This window comes from Thunnus thynnus, chromosome 17 (assembly GCF_963924715.1).
Source record: "Thunnus thynnus chromosome 17, fThuThy2.1, whole genome shotgun sequence".
NCBI lineage: Eukaryota > Metazoa > Chordata > Actinopteri > Scombriformes > Scombridae > Thunnus > Thunnus thynnus.
Genome location: NC_089533.1, coordinates 26,906,885 through 26,923,764, shown reverse-complemented (window position 1 = coordinate 26,923,764; position 16,880 = coordinate 26,906,885). Strand labels below are relative to the sequence as shown.

General features: G+C 39.2%; 1 protein-coding gene across 6 annotated transcripts in view; it reads left to right on the top strand.

The window, feature by feature from the left end:
* cbx1a (chromobox homolog 1a (HP1 beta homolog Drosophila)) overlaps nucleotides 1-16,880 on the top strand; it is a 37,146-nt gene that overhangs the window by 16,703 nt on the left and 3,563 nt on the right. For all 6 annotated transcript variants that reach the window (XM_067571231.1, XM_067571232.1, XM_067571234.1 and 3 more), the window contains 3 exons: nucleotides 15,080-15,329; nucleotides 15,624-15,795; nucleotides 16,059-16,153. In XM_067571231.1, the coding sequence (XP_067427332.1) occupies nucleotides 15,080-15,329; nucleotides 15,624-15,795; nucleotides 16,059-16,153 (517 nt within the window). The remainder of the gene's footprint in view (nucleotides 1-15,079; nucleotides 15,330-15,623; nucleotides 15,796-16,058; nucleotides 16,154-16,880) is intronic.

The following is a 16,880-nucleotide window of genomic DNA, read 5'->3' as shown; positions in this document are numbered from 1 at the left end:
CCTAAACATAACCAAAACAACATTTGTTTTGCTTTAATGACAAGAGTGGATATTGTAGGTAAACAAATGAAGAATGTTCCCATTAAGCATATATGTTCAGAATGGACATTTTGCCTTGCCAGTGAACAGTTACTGATTTGTTCAATATAAAAGTTTTATGTTATGTTTATTTAAAAAAACAATGAAAAAATAATGTATAGTCCAGGTGGTTTTACATTTTCTACAAAGCATTTTCTATATGCAAATTTATTATATCTATTTCATTTTATAGGAATGAGGTTTGACTAGCCCCCACTTTTCTAGCTACCAACTGAACAAATGCTTATAACACTATAGAAAACCTATCTTGTTATAGGTGCTACAAATCTGTTACACTATTATTTAAAAAAAAAAAAAAAAAGAACTAACAACTAAAATAATTCTGTGCATAGCCGGGAATAAAAACACTAATATTATAGGGCTAATTCAAAATAATGTGATGCATTGGTTGTCCCTGCACCAGCCATGTCAGATACTTGTATTATGAACTTCATCACTGTTTGACAGAACTTTGAGATCCGCAAAATTTCAGTTCATCACTGAGATCCAATCAGATCAGCCAACAAATTGTAACAAATGTTAACCTACTAGTTTAGGACAAAAATCTGAGGGGAACAGTAAAAATTCATAAAACACCCAGTGCGGTGGTGTGGACTAGAGCAAACTGGAGATTCCAGCAAAAAACATGAATGCATCCATGATACTTATGTTTCCAACAGTTTATTGTGGTGAAACTAAGGACCAGTGATTCTACCATTGCTGGTTTCATCTGTCTGTTAAAGTAGTGGATTTCAGCTTTTGCACATTATGGAAAATTTATGACTCTGGAGAAACATGATATCATAAAGATCTGACTGTACGCAAAAAAAGACATGGACAGCAGGGCAGACAGTGCAATAACATGTGATTCTGTACATACTACACTGGGTGTCTGCATTCATGGACATGTTCTACACATGTAGTGGGCAAGTTTGTAGGTGTGAACAGTCCGTGCTGGCATAAATTACATCTGAGCAGATAATGTAAGTATTTGCAAGTATTTGCAAATTTCTTGTTGCCAAAAAGTTATCCGCCACAGACTGTCCTGCTCCCCCCCAGGAATCCAGTGCTAAACAAAGCGGCACACAAGAGCTTTGTTTTTTCGCATAGATGAAATCATTAAAACAGCTGCTAAATGGCCAAACTCTAAACTGAAATAACTTTACCTTCGGCCTGAGCACCAGGGGCAGGAGGGTGAGGAAGAACTGCCTGTGCCTGTTGAATGGAAGAAGCTTCTGTGTTCTCTGAGGTGTCTTTAATGTCAGTGGCATCCTCTGAGAGAGAAAGGCAGAGATAGAAAAGAGAGAGAGAGAGGAAGTTTAGAGAGGCCTTCCTTTTTGCTCATAATGATGGTAAACCAGGTACTGAAATTATTCAGTTGACCAATCACTATGATCCGCCCTCCTTAGTTCCTGACGGTGGCAGATTTATCACTTGAAATTTGCAGTAACTTTTGAGACAATGGATGTTAAACTCCACATTTCTAGCCAGCAACCATGGATTTTGTTGGCTGAAATAATGACTGTCTCTAGCAGGTTTTATCAGCTGCTAAACTCTAAGATCATTTAAAATGAGAACCCTGTAAAATAATTGCATTTATTTCAAACTTAATACTATCTACCACAAGTTTGGGTGGACTTCTCCAAAACGACTGAAGAGCAGGACAGAGCTATATTGTTACTGTTACTCTAAACGCTGATACACTAGCATCTTGGCTCCTACAGTTTGGATGTTCCAGTCCTGAACCAGAATGTATACTTACTACAAGTAACCTATTTTGTAACCTGTACCCCTACAAAATAATGTAGTTATCCAATGTTATGCCCCTTGTCTTTGGAAATAACTTTAGGTTACTAGTCTAGGTGGTAAACTACTTAGCTGGGCATGCTAACATTTGCAGCTTTCATTAGTGCAGATAAACATACAGTTCACTACATTCCTACTTTGCTCTTGCATTTTTTTGTTTTGTGACTGCTAGAATAAAAGGCACCACCCTTCAAACTCTTTAGATACACCACTGCAGCATGTGGAGAAATCCAAAGCTTACGCCCACCATGCCAGTTGCTAAACTGTTCAGGCAATTGCTGTTAGGGGTTAGGGTTTTGGCTTTGTTCCAGCTAATGTCCTATAATGTAAATCTAAGTTGTAAAAATTCTATCCTATAGTTAATTTCACATTAGCAGATGGCTAATGTGAAATTAACTTGGCAGGGGAGATCTTTCAAGGACTTACCATTGGGTGTAGAATCACTTTCTGGAAAATGCTCCACTAAATCATTCCTGCCGATCTTCTTAAGAACTTCCACTGTGATTCGCAGAGCTCCAGGAAGGCTGTAGGTTTGCACCATCTGATCCACAGTGTCCTGCCTGTCGGCTTCCTCCAGCCAGCTCTTTGGGATGCCTGGGAAGCCTTCTACAATGCCAGTCTGCTTCAAGAGCCACTGGAAATGCTTGAGCTCCTCATTCCCCAAGTCCTGCAGAACTCCTAAGAGGAGCTCCACATGTGACGCCATCACTAATCCCTGGTCACATGTGAAGAGAGTTAGAGTATCAGTTACTTTTTACTAACTTTAAATCCCTCAGAACCATCTGACGATGCCAAATAGTTGCAACTCTTCAGCCCTCACAAAAGTTAGTGTTTGTTTATAGGTTGGCTTTCCAGCTTGATTATTTGAGAAAGTAAAATCTGCCGTTACAGTTCTCATTAGGTAGAACAATTTGAGCCAGCAGATAATGTGAATGGCTTGGATGAATCTTTCTTGCTGTCTGGACATGCCCTTGACAATGGCATTTCTATTTGAGGCAAAAGCAATTATCCCCCATGGTTATGACCAGATGTTGATGAGTGGAGTAAGGTTGCTAAGGTTTACCTAACAAAACAGCTCAGAATTTTGATAATGCTTTGCACATACTGGTGACTAAGAGTCAGGTTATGCTCAAAAGAAGTGGTTTGTACATTGTACTGTCTGACATAAATCAAATGTGTTTGTTGTAGTTTTTGCAAATAGCCACAATCAAAGGCAGAGTGAGAAGCCCGCCATCATAGAGAGGGGGAAAGATACAGTATTGTTTAACTATGGGGATAATGGAGCACATTTTCAGACTGCCTCTCCTGCAAGGGGTTCATAGTGTTGCACTCATTTCTTCACATGAAAAGTGACCGAAATAGTTGTTATCACAACTTTTTGCTAAAAAGAAAGCTAGAAAAGCGAGTATGATGAGCCCTGGTAACCTGATGTCTCTAGCAACCTGATGTCATCAGGTGGTTTTATCGAGGTAAACATGGTGAATGGCCATGCGTAATGGCACTATGCTCTGGCACTTCTCTAATCACATGCTGCAGATGTATCAACAATGGAGAGGCTTCTCATACAGTATAAAGCAGCTGTGGACAACAGATATAGCAAGAATCACCCAAATTCATTTACAGAGCAATGCTAACTGATTTACTGACTTTCCTGCCTTAACCACATTAAATGCTATTTTCTATGCCGATTTTGGTTAGAGAGTATTTAACTGAAATAACTTTTTTATATTTCAAACATTGATTGGTTATTGCCAAACAATTGCAGCAAGTATTTAGTTTGCTCTTGTTGATAAAATTTTGTCAGCTGATTGACATTGCACCAGAAACAGATGTGGTTCTTATTTGCTGCTTGAGCCTCCTACCTGTTTGCCTTCTTCTACCTTCTTCCACTTGTGCACTGTGCACTCTGTGCTCTGTGCCAATGTACCACACAGACAGGCAAAGTGAGTTTCAAGGTCAGGAAAATACCAAACAGTCGGAGCTTTGTTTGTACTTTGTTTGTAGGGCCCAATGAGTTTTCATACTGATTCAAGATTCGGGGAGTGTGGACATTCAGTGTAGGAAAGAAAGGAACATGGCCATGGACCATGCACACTAGAGACTTCTGCTGACCAACCCAGCTAACTTCCTGTTGGCTCCTTGCTCACTTGAATGGGGATAAAATATTTTTATTGTGTGGCTCTTCTAGACTTTCCAAATGTTTATGGACTGGATGGATCAAATTCTGATAATAAAATAAATCATTTTGCGGAAGTTGTTTGGCTCAAAAAAAAATGTATTCACCATTTTACAGCCACTTCTTTTCCAATGATTGTGTGTGGGGAAAACTGATTTTTGGGCTAACGTGCATAATGCGATTGTCCTGGGAGTTGTAATTACATGATTTGGCTACTATGTCAAATGTATTGGGCCACAGGGATTCTTAAGACAACATCCAAACCAGATTCTAACCAGACTAATGTGCATTGCTAACTGACATTAGCAATGCACGTTTCCCTGGTGTATGTTTGATTGGTGGCTCAGTCAACAAGCTAAAGTTCAGGACAAGACGTGTTCTTGTCTGTAAGTTAGATAAGACGGAGACTTTAGCAGGAAAGCTAATGTGGGTTGTTGTTCAGAATCTGTGGCTCTTGTGTTGTGTAGCAGGATGCTATCAGGCTCAGTGTAATTGTCTGCTCTGCCCATGTTATTGCTTTCTGATATTTTGTCAAAGGAGAAAACAGGACAAGTGATTTAAATTCGCTATTGGATTTGCCAATAGCGAATAGGAAAAGGAAAAGCAGCAATGGAAATGCAATTGGGAAAAGGGAATCGCCCTTTTAAATGCCTGATTATAAGCTGCATTCTTAATTCAGTTTACAAATTCAGTTATTTATTTCTCTTTTTAAAACTGCATTTTCAAATAGATTTTGAAATTAAATTTTTTATTTAGGAATTCGTTAATTTATTTTCAAATGATGTTTTTATTGACTATTTCCAAGTTGCTTTTGCAAATCATTCTTTAATTTGAACAATGTATTGATGGATAATTATTTCATTTGTAAATCCTTTTTTTAATTCCTCTTCTTAATTGTACAATTAGTTATTAATAATGAAATGCTTTATTACTATTTCCGTGACCCTTGTGGTCCTCCATACTGTGGTGTCTGCAATGCGCCTGACAGCACTGTCATGTTCACTGCAGCAATTTTACACACATAAACTATATAGAAACTAAAATCATACCTGGTGATTATATGCACAGTATTAGAAGATATTAAAAATCTATTAGCGTTCTGTTCTGCAATTATTTGTAAGATATGTTTGTTTGAGTTAAGTTATTTGATGCCATCTTGGATTTCTACAGCTGATGATAATTTCACCAGTTACTTAAAGTGGTTGAGGTGAAAAGGAATCAGTATATTCATGCTTAATATCGGGGAAAGACAAGCCAGACTTTGCTGAATCCTGCCACATCCTGACATTATTCATTTCAGCAGCTGCTGTGCCCTCCACAACTGACCCTCTCCTTTGCGCTCCAGGTGAGGCAGCACTGATGAAATGTTGAGTGGACTTTGATTTAATATTTGAGTTGGCTTCTATCTTTTCAAATTGAAAGATGCTTATGGAATAGTTATGGCTCAAGCATACAAGTACAAGTACAGATAACACTGCTGGTTTGAATGTTTATGATAACGTGGATCTATAATTAACCTTTGATATTAAGTGAAACTAAATGTGTGACAGGATTATTATACAATCTGGCTTCAATTCACCACCTCACTATCTGTGTCGCCAATTTTCCCTGTCTCCAAAATGATCGTATGCCTGGCTCAGAGTTTATGTACAGGTGCGCACATTATCCCATCAAGTTTGTTTTTATAGGTCACAACTTTTGTTTGGGAAGTGGTGTACGCCTCTTTCAGGCCCCATTTTGCGTGTACATAACTGTTATAAATGAGACCCCTGGACATGTTATGTTTTGTTTGTACTCACTTGAGACACTGTGGCACAGGCCTCTGCAGACTGGGAGGTGCACAACCATGCGCCCCAACAACTTGTGGAGCCTAGACGCTCAATGTCACTTTTGGCTTATTTACCATTAGCTGAGCACAATATTGCTTTGTTCTACACAGGTCTAAGAAATTAATACTCTTCAACATAGTTAAAGGACCCTACGGAAACAAAGCACCAAGTTACACAAAAGGCAACAAAGGCTGGCCTCAGCTGCAGTATCTCAGGTGTGTTGCAATGCAGGAAGAAAAGCTCGGGTTAACTTCTTACCCAAGTCCTAATGTTAGACTGTCTTACTCTGCTCCCACCCTGCACACCTAAGGAAGGGGCAGCCTCGTCTCAAATGAAGAAATGTGTAGTTTAAATGAATATGTAGTGTGGTTTTAGTTCATAGGTTTACTCAGCATCAAGTTCACTTTGGACTCAAGCCAATACCAGATTTTAAGAATAGAGCATTTCATGGGATCAAACAGAGCCTTTGATCCCATAAAATTTACTTAACATTTTCATTATATGATGAAAACTGTCACAGTCAGAAAATCTATATTATATTTAGTCTACTAAATGGTAGCCAAATTATGTAGGCTATTAAAGAATTTGAAGTAAAACAATTTCCTGGTGAACTGCAAATTAACCCTTTCAGGTTTTTTCTTTAAATAAAGTGGGTTTGTCTTGCTGTACTGGGTGTGATTTATATCATTTCTGGACAGAATGCTTGCCTTTAACTGTAACTGTAACAACTCTGGCTTTTTAGGAGATTTTAACACTGACTGAACACAAGATTACATACAAAAGTTTTATATTTTTTTAATGAGATACCAATCCATCCTAAGACTCTTTCTCTCATCACTTAACCAAAAGTGACAAAGGTAGAAATAATACTTAATAATGTACTAAAATCAAAACAAATAAGCCAGATGTTCTTTTAAGGTTATCATTATTAATATTATTAGTATTATACATTTCAATATAAATATATTTTCACTGACCTGACAATCCACTGTGACATTATTAGATATAACATGTTTAAACACTGTTGACTGTTACAAGTAGAAGCCAAGAATGGGGAACTGAGTCCAATTCCTTGCGTAGTTTCAACATCATCTCTTGTCTTCCTCTTTCACTGAGGAAACTGACTTAACTTGTAATCACAGCAGGCTGTTGTTTAGTAGGCTGTTGTGACTGTTTGTTCCAGTTCATGAAACCATATTTTAAACTCCCCAACTCCTGTTTGTAATGCAAGCTATTATAAATTTGTCACCATGATATAAATATAATAAGATATAGATACTGATATATAGATAAGATAAAGAAGATATTGGTTTTCAAGACCAATAAACTTGAAAAATCAGTTTAAAAGCCTCTTTAACTGGTTCACTTTTGTATGACTGTAAACTTTGACTCCAATAAATTTAAGAAAGAAATATTTTCAACTTTGAAACAATTTATCAAAATGTGTTTGGGGGGGAAGTGCCTCTATGGCAACAAGCCTGGACCCCTTTATGCCCTCCCTAAAATGCAGTGGGCTTATATCTCAGGAGCCAAGGCCAGCCAGGACTCCCTCACTGTACAAAAAACCATTTTAATAAAAAGATTTCATAATTTCTTTTGTCAACAGGCACTTTGTATTTTGTGTTTGTGGCCATGTCTTCCCCATTATTTACTGAGTGTTTTTCTCAAATGAGCAAGCAGTGTCCCTCTGGGTTGTGCTGCTGGTAAATGTCATACAGTCTGTGTGGTCAAACATGGTGTTGCAGCCTTGGCGAGATAAGAAAGGTGAAGCAGGCATCTTTTGATTAAAAAATAGTTAAGTATCAAGCAATCATTTTCATGTTGCTGTAAAACTTTGACTGGACAGGTTGCACACTCTGACTTCATAGCAGACAATAGAAAGTAAACAAATTAAATGAAACAATAGGGTTGCTAATGATATCACCCCTGACTTTTTTTATTTTTTATTTTTAAGCTGTGCTGTATGAGTAATGACCTTAACATAACTAGAATACTGTGGGCCTTTGTTTTTGTATGTCATGCATATAGATAAGAGTGTTTAAGTTATGTATTTGAGACATGTATTGATACATACACATAAAGCCTTAAGATTTGTGAATTTTTTTATTGTTCTTTTCTCAGTTTCCAGCACTGATCTGTACCTATAGCATATATGTATCAGAGTATAGGCTAAGCTTTGTAGGCTACTGTAGGTTATATATTTTTGTATGCTAAGAAACACAGTAAAACATATCTAAGTTACTGTATGTATCTCTGATATGTGCATTGTTTCTTGTTTGTGTAAACATAGATGTATTCTAAAATGTTTGGGGGTTTTTGTAGTAGCTACACCACAGTAGAATGTACAGATTTGAAGGCATTGCCTTTGTTGGTAAAATGACACATTACTTTGCTTTATTTATTTACATGATGACTTGGCTTCTGAACCTCTCTCCTGCTAAAATGAGCATTTATAGTTTCAGGGTTAATTTAACTGGCCCCTCCGGTCCCAGTCTGGCCCCTGTAGCAGCGTGCAATGTTGCTAGTAGTATTTGCTGTTGCGGTTGAAACGGGCAAAGACTTCACCTCCCACAATGCTTTGCCCACAGCGCTTAGGTAACTTCCGGTGGTGCTGTTGGCGGGCAGAACGGGATCGGTGATGTTGTAGCGACGCCGAGGCTATTGTGTTATTCAGTAGCTAACCACATTGAAGGAAAGTGGACTCAAACCACGCCACTAAGCCCTTGGGTAGTTTTGTGTCACCAGTGGAGTGTCTCCGGCCTGTTATTCGTCTATAACAGCCGCTGAAATCACAGTGTTTTCACTCGGGCCTGCCGTAAGCCCATACAAGCGCTCCGAAGCTTTCTCTGTAAAGGTAAGGCTCGTGTTAGCAGGAGCTGTTCAGGGAAAACACGCCAGCCATGTTGCCCTCTGGCTGCAGGGTACAGACTGCCTGGCTCGTCTCTTTGATCAGATGTTTAATTGCAGTACAATGAGGGTCAAAACAAATAAGTAGCCTATCCAACGTTAATTGTCCGATCTTTGCTAGGCGCAAATTAACGTTAGGAGTGCTCACCACGGTAGTCAAACGCTTGTTATTAAACAATTACAGACTTGCATTGACTTAGAAACCTGTTAATTCTATGGTTGCATGCCAATTAGTTTAATTTAACGTTAACCACATCTGTGGTTGCAGTCTGCATATCAGTGAGTGATACGAGAGACATGGAGGGGGCGTTTTCTTCCTTGCTAGCAAACATTACCGTTAACTGTTACTAAACGCGGCACACGTGTATCACTTGATTAAGTGTTAGCCTGGAGATTTACATAGTTTTGTACTGTTAGAGTTTTGGAGTGGACTCGGTGAATTATTGGCCTTTTGTTGGTTCGGCATTTGAAATATGTACAGCCAGCGGGGTTTTGCCGCTTCGGCTCAAACAGAGGCTTGCGGCCTTAGTTGCTGAATAAAGTTTAGCCGACCTCATAACGTTAGTCATTCATTGTTTCACACCCGGCATGGGTACATTTTATAAGATGAGGTGCTCTGTTCATCACACCATCAGCACCTCCATGGGTTTTCAAATGACTAGCATTCGTCAGACTCTGTCTTGATAACAGGGTGAGCATGTTGGTTGTTGAAGCCAAAAAAGATGCACACTGGAATCTAGGCCGCGTTTAGATCCGTGAAAAACGGCAGCCCTCCCGTTCATTTGAATGGGGGCAGCGCTTTTACGCTGCGGGAGCGGGGACCGCACAGGGCTAAGCAAAAAACCGTGGCGGCCGTCCAGTGAGAAATTGAACCTTTTGCCCGAAAGCAACCCGACGTCATGCTGCGTTGGCCAATCACATACATGCAACTGCACATTCCTGGTAGGTTACTTTGTAACGTGAACACCATATTTGACTGTTTACCTTGTGATCATCAGGAGGAAAGATAAACAGTTGCAGCCGTGAAAACTTTCCCAAGTTGTAAAATCTGTTCTGTGAGTATTACAAACTTCTGTGTGGTGTTTTGGCTTCTGATAAGCCTCTAAATGTATTAATTTGTAGCTCCAACTCGATTTCCTGGATTATATTTCATTGTCTCACCTGTACCTCAAACAACATGGCCCCCACCACCACTACCCCCAGCAGTTTAGTGCCTGATTGCCGGATTGTGTTTGAATGCAGCCTTTTCTGTGATGTTAAAATTTGGTTGAACATGCACGCAAAGTTAGTTTCTCACATGTGCCCGGTACCCAGTCCTCTACTGTGGGACTTAAAGTAGGTGGAAGTGCCTGTACATATATATATATATACATATACATACACGTGCACTCACCAGCCACTTCATTAGGTACATCTGTGCAATCTAATGCAATCCAATACAACAGCTCTGCCATAAATTCTACATTTCTTAAGCTTATACATTTTCAGCTTTTGATGACATTTTCATAAAGATGATAATTCCGCTTTGTTTATTATTGAGGTCAATAATGGTGGTGGTATACTGGAGTGCGTTGTATTGAATGGTGTTTCTAATATTTTGTCCACTCCATTAACATACATGAGGGGGGCAAAATATGAGGAACACTTTTCAATATAATGCACTTCAGTACACCACTACAACCTCAATAATAAATAAGGTAGAATTATCACCTTTCTGACAATGTCAACAAAAACTGAAAATGTATAAACTTTGTAAAGGTAGAATTTATGGCAGAGCTGTTGTATTGGATTGCATTATATTGCACAGGTGTCCCTAATGAAGTAGCCTGTGTTTGTGTGTGTATACACACGCTCTCTCATTCATTTGAATGGGAAATAAAAATAGATCAAAAATAAATAAGATCCACTGTGTTGTAGTGCACTTCTACAACCTACTGAAAACAACAACAACAAAATAAAATAAACCAGATCATATTATTATAGTGGTTAAGATGCATGTTGTGTGGAAAGTGATCAATACTAAAATGATCATTCATCATGGTACTTTTGACAGAAATCATTGACTTGTATTATCATGCAGTGTGTTTACATGCAGGTTACAGTCGCTTTTCTCCAGAAAACTGATTTCTTAACTGTCATGTGAATGAGAAACTTGCTTTCTGTAATCAGAGAATGGGATTAGAGAAGATTGGTTTCCACAGGTAGATTTTACTCCACAGAGGACACTGATTTATCTCCCATGTATATGCATAACCAATCTAATTCTTTTCTAATCAGCTTTTACAAGTAAGCATGTGTACTAGGGGTGCAACGGATCACTAAACTCACGGTTCGGATCGTATCACGGATTTGAGTAACGGATCGGATCATTTTTTGGATCAGCCACAAAAAAAAGGTGGGAGGGACAAATAAAACTTTGCTTTCGATATATTCTGTAAAACACTTACAGTAAGGAACTTTTGTCCATGGTCTTAAATGAAAACAACATTCAAGATGTCTGATGTTTAAATAAATCCGTTACGCCACTAATGTGCACAGTAACAGACTGCGGACAGAGAAAGCACAGCGCTGAGTGGCTGGAGTGAAGCGTCCTCATATCTAAAATAATAGAATCCAAAGTCTGACTGAAACTCATACAACGTAGCCTGTAGATGTCTAAATAAGTCAATTTCACTGCTGAACATTTGACTGATTCAGATACATTCACGCTGTAAGGAAGAACTCCACTCTGCCTGTCTCTCACTGTGCTGTCCGGCTGCTCCGACACACGATGTGCTAGATTTATAACACAAGACAAAACCAGAGCATCACTGCGAAACAGCACATACAGCACAATAATCGTTTTATCTCAATTATCATGTTTTCATAATCGTTGGAAGCCAAAATCGTAATTGAAAATATAATTCAATTAATCGCCCAACTCTAGTGTTTACATGTGGTGCAAGTAAGCTTAAAGGTGCAGTGTTTAGAATTTAGTGGTATCTAGCAGAACGGACTTGGCGGATGTGAAATATAATATTCATAAGTACGTTTTAATTAGTGTATAATCCCATGAAAATAAGATTTTTTCGTGATTTTGTTAGAATGAGCCCTTTTATATCTTCATAGGAAGCGGGTCCCCCTCCACAGAGGCTGCAATGTTGCACCGTCATGTTTCTACAGTAGCCCAGAACAGACAAACCAAACACTGGTTCTAGAGTGGACCTTTCGCATTTTTCTTGAGTTTCACAGCCGCTGTAGGTTCTCCTACATGCTTGGGAGGGGAGGGGAGATGTATTCAGTTGGTAGCAATCTGCAACCTCACCACTAGATATCACTAAAATTTACACACTGGTCCTTTAATTTCCATTGAACGGAAAATTAAATGTTCAGCTGCTTCCTTGTTTTCAGTGTTGTAATATGTACACTTTGAGGTAGGCTGCTAAAGGCTGGTGATATTCTATGTATATGTTTGTTTTTTTTGGTTGCAAGAAAACTGACAGTTAGTCCAATAGTTTGACCTCTCTACCCTGTCTGTGACACTCGGCCCCAAGCCCATTGGTTCCTGCTGAGAACGTGAATCTTTTAAAATGGGTCATATTTTATATATGTGTGTGTGTGTGTGTGTGTGTGTGTGTATACACACTGTATGAGGTTTCATTTTTTTAAAGGCTTATTAACTAAAACAGCTGTACATGGTAGTGTTTAGCAAACATTATTTACTTAACAGGAAAAAATAGTGCATTTGGGCAGGACTATTTTCTGCAGCGGATTAATCCACATTTGATGCTCTAATGAGTATTTCTGGCAGCAGGATGGTGTGTGAGGGATCAAGTCAAAATAAACTAGAGTGTGGTCCGTTGATGGGTTTTTTGTAGTTTTTGGGCAACAATGGAGCTCTATGGCACAGGAATAAGATGTATCAGACTTTAATAGACAAACAATAGTTAGATCAATTCATTGTCTCTTTAAGGATTTGTTGATATTACGACATTTTATACATTTATAATATCACCACACATATCCTTTAAAATCAGTTAAGGGACACTCTGCAACTCCAGATATGAGAGTTGTTTGTTTAGTGGCTACCTTCCTAAAAATCAAAGCTCACCAGTTTAATGCTTTTTATCAACGGATTCATCAACCAATTCTTAGTGGTGTATAAACAGTTTGCATTTTACATATTGCATTAAAACATTGGAAAAAGAGCAGCATAACATGCTGGACTGTTGATGGGACAGAATGATATTTAAAGATATCACCATGAGCTCTACAAAATTAAATCGGGCATTTTTCACCATTTCCTCACATTTCATAGACAAATGAATAATCAACAATGAAAATAGTAATTACCTGCAGCCCTATAAATGGTGGATAATAGTTTGGCAAAATGTTCAGTGGGATGGATTACCCATCCAGAGCAAGTTTCATGTCTGCTGGTTCAGTTTCAAAGTGTACTGAAACCAGTGATTGAGGATAGTAAATGTCCTTTCTTGTAAAAATTGTTTGGGAAGTGGCTTGATGTTGTGAAAGTTTAGTTTGTGGATAAGGGGTGAAAACATACAAACCCAGTGGTCCTTTTTGAAATGCAAATGAAAATCCACTCTGAATGAAAGACCTTGAAAGCACTTCCAGGACTTGTGTGTTGGCTTCATCAATCAGTTATGAGCAAGGTTCATGTCATTGCTGGAAAATCCCAACAATTCCATGCTCTGCTTCTTCATTTCACCAACCACCTGTTTCTTTAAAAAACGTTGTGTAACTGGTTACTTGCCAAAATGGCTGCTAGAGTGGAACCATTCAGCGGACACACTCCTGATTTTTGAAGGACCTCACAGTGTTCGTCAGAGGCAGTCCTTTGAATGGTGCAGCCCCTCCTCCTCTCGTCCCCTGTGTACTCAGGTTTCAGCTTCTTTTCTCTCTCACCCAAGCCTAACATGGCTTGTGATCTGGGTCTGACAGCAAATCCAAGAGGAGTCATTACTTCTTTCAGGTCATATATTAAAAAAAAGCTGGTTTTGAGAACAGTGAAGTTTTGCCTTTTGGGTTCCATCATCATAGAAACACAATTTGATGACAGCCCATGGGGCCCTTGTCACATACTGATTCAACTTGTTCAGTATCAGTGTGTTCTGTCCAATCACAGATGTAATTAGCAGTTTAATAGTATAGTTGTTACCTTTACATTAGAGATGATCTGAATGGCCAGTTTGCTATTGGCTCACTGGGTATCAGCCAGATGTGATCTGTCCACATTAAATGCAGTTTCTTCATCGGTGTCAAAAAATGTTTTTTCTCCAGCAGTTCCATTCATTCTGTCATGACCAGCCATTGTCTCAGTGTGTAGTACCACACCATCCCTCCCTGGTGTGTAATATGACATAGCCACTTATATGCTAGCTATCACATCAGTGCTGTGTCAGTGTATGTCCTGGTGCATCCCTACCTCGCATATTGTTATGAGAAGACATTAGTTTTTAATATTACTACAGAAGACAGAGGGAATCTAATACACCAAGTCAACCACTGTCTTGGCACAGCGGGGTTGCAGCTGCAAACGTTAGCAAATGAAGAAGGCAAAATAGTTAATAATGGTTCCTAAGTAAAATACCTAGTAGTGTATAATTTGTAGCACTGATCAAATTTCTGTTTGTTTCACAACCAAGTGTCACAACCCTGCTTCAGAGGAATGAGTGGTTTGTTACTGTCACTCAGTCACTGGTACAACATGTACATCCGGTGTTAATGTGTTTGGGGATATTGGTGTTCATAGATAAATAGGAATTCACTGATCTTTCTTTTTCAGTCCCGATACCTGGCTTTTGGTATCTGATCCAAAACCAGTGTTTTATTAATAAGCTGTATGCCTCACTGTTCTCTTATGTGTATGTGTATTTCCTAACATTGTAAAACAAAATGTAACAAATACATAGATACATTCCTTAGTGTTGAACTTAACTTATTTAGAAGGTTTTTTTTTTAATTTCAGAGCATGACAAAGAATTTTTCTTTGATAAGTGTGTTTTGCTGCATCCTTGTTGTCTTTTCAGTGTCTTCATGAATGTAGCCAATCACTGTAGTTAAAGACCAAACACAGCTGCATGTATCTGTACAGCTGGCTGCTGGTCAGACACCAGTTAGTGACTTTTAGCACCTATATTTTATGAGTAATAAGTTCTTAATGCAGGGGATATTTCAGACTCTGAAGGGATTTTGGCCACCTCAATGTCATTAGCGCTTGCATCTTTTCCAATCAAACACAACATCTGAACAGTTATCATTACCTCTGTGCATTTCCTGTCAGGTCCACTAGAGCCGCCCTCAGTAGACGTCAAGCTGGCGACCGTAGCAGGAAAGAAGGGCAAGAAGGCTGAGGAGGAGGAGCAGCCTGCAGCACCTGAGGCGGTGCCTGAAGCAGCAGCAACAACAGCACCAGCAGCTGCAGAACCAGCAGAGGAGGAGGAAGAAGAGGAGTATGTGGTGGAGAAGGTTTTGGACCGCCGAGTGGTGAAGGGCAAAGCGGAGTTTCTGCTGAAATGGAAGGGGTTCTCAGAGTGAGTCTGTGTTCACTGTGGTAACACTCAGTTGACAAGTCTGGTTGGCTGAGACATTTTTGTCTTGATAATTTAGTGCTCTGTTTTTAGTGTTTCTAAAGATGAATGTGGAGCATAGACTACAAAGTATTGAATCCTGCCCTCAAAATTAAGAGTTTGAAATTATGTGTTACAGCCCTGTAAATAACCCTACGAAATGCCATTTAAAAACAAGGAAAATATGATGTTTTAAGAGTAAGAAAAGACTGACTGAAATTGAACTAAAACATCTACCATTCATGTGTGCCTGTCCAGTGAGGACAATACATGGGAGCCAGAGGAGAACCTGGACTGCCCCGACCTTATCGCTGAGTTTATGTCGAAATACAAAGAGAAGGAGGAGAAAAAGAAGGAGGGCAAAAGGAAAGCCACGAGTGAGGCCACAAAGGAACCTGAAGAGAGGGGGAGCAAGAGGAAGAAGGAAGAGGTAAGAGAAGAAGAGAGGAAGTAGTGACGTTTCTCCAGGCTCTCTGGAGAACACCATCAGTCAGCCAGACCACAAAAATTCCGGGTGTCTCAACCTACAAGGGCTGCAACTACCAATTATTTTCGCTATTCATGCATCTTCTAATTATTTTTAATTAATCATATATTAAGTCTGCACACAGGTGCTTTAATGCCCGTTTATGGCAGCACCACCTCCTACCTTTCGTCTCTGTTCATGTGTTTTCTTGTACTTCCTGTCTCCAGGGTGAGAAGGCCAGAGGTTTTGGCAGAGGTCTGCAGCCAGAGAGAATCATTGGTGCGACGGACTCCAGTGGAGAGCTCATGTTCCTCATGAAGTGGTGGGTCTTCTCACTTCACTCTCATTTTATTAAGGTCCAATGAGATTGTTTTAGATTAAATGTCCCCTGCTTTGGGGTGATTCCAGAGTTGAACTGTAACCTCAACAAACACTGCAAAATGGACCTATGCTAATGGAGTCTAATGTGGACTCTGCCTGTCTTCAGTCCTGGGACAGGTCTCCACTGCTAAGAGCTGATTGGACCGTGAAGATCTCTTGCTCAGAGCCTCTTTTCTCTACATTCTCATTTATTCTAGGCTTACACTTTATCAGAGCAATAGAATAGCAGCAGAGCCACACCACACAGAATCCCTGCACTCCCCCAAAGAAAGTTTGTGCGATTACTATAAAGACCAAGCTCAGAATTGTAAAGAAAACCTGACAAATGCAAAGAAAAACTAAGAATGTCTAACCAAAAATTAGGAATGCAACCAAAAGACAGGCAACACAGTCACATGGAAACTGAGATTTTGATGCAAATCACCTTTTTTTGCATTTCACATCGTAGGTCTCTGTCATATTTTAGAAATGATAATAATTTGGGGCTGCAGTTATTGTTTGATGGTTTGCTATCCCACATTTCGTTGTGGTTTGATGCTAAATTTGTTAATTCAAGCTCTTATCCTCTCACCAAGTCATTAGGGGTGTAACAATTCTCCAAATCCACGGTATTAAAAACACTAAAGCACACTATGAAGGTAAATGAACTTTATAAATTAAATGAGTAA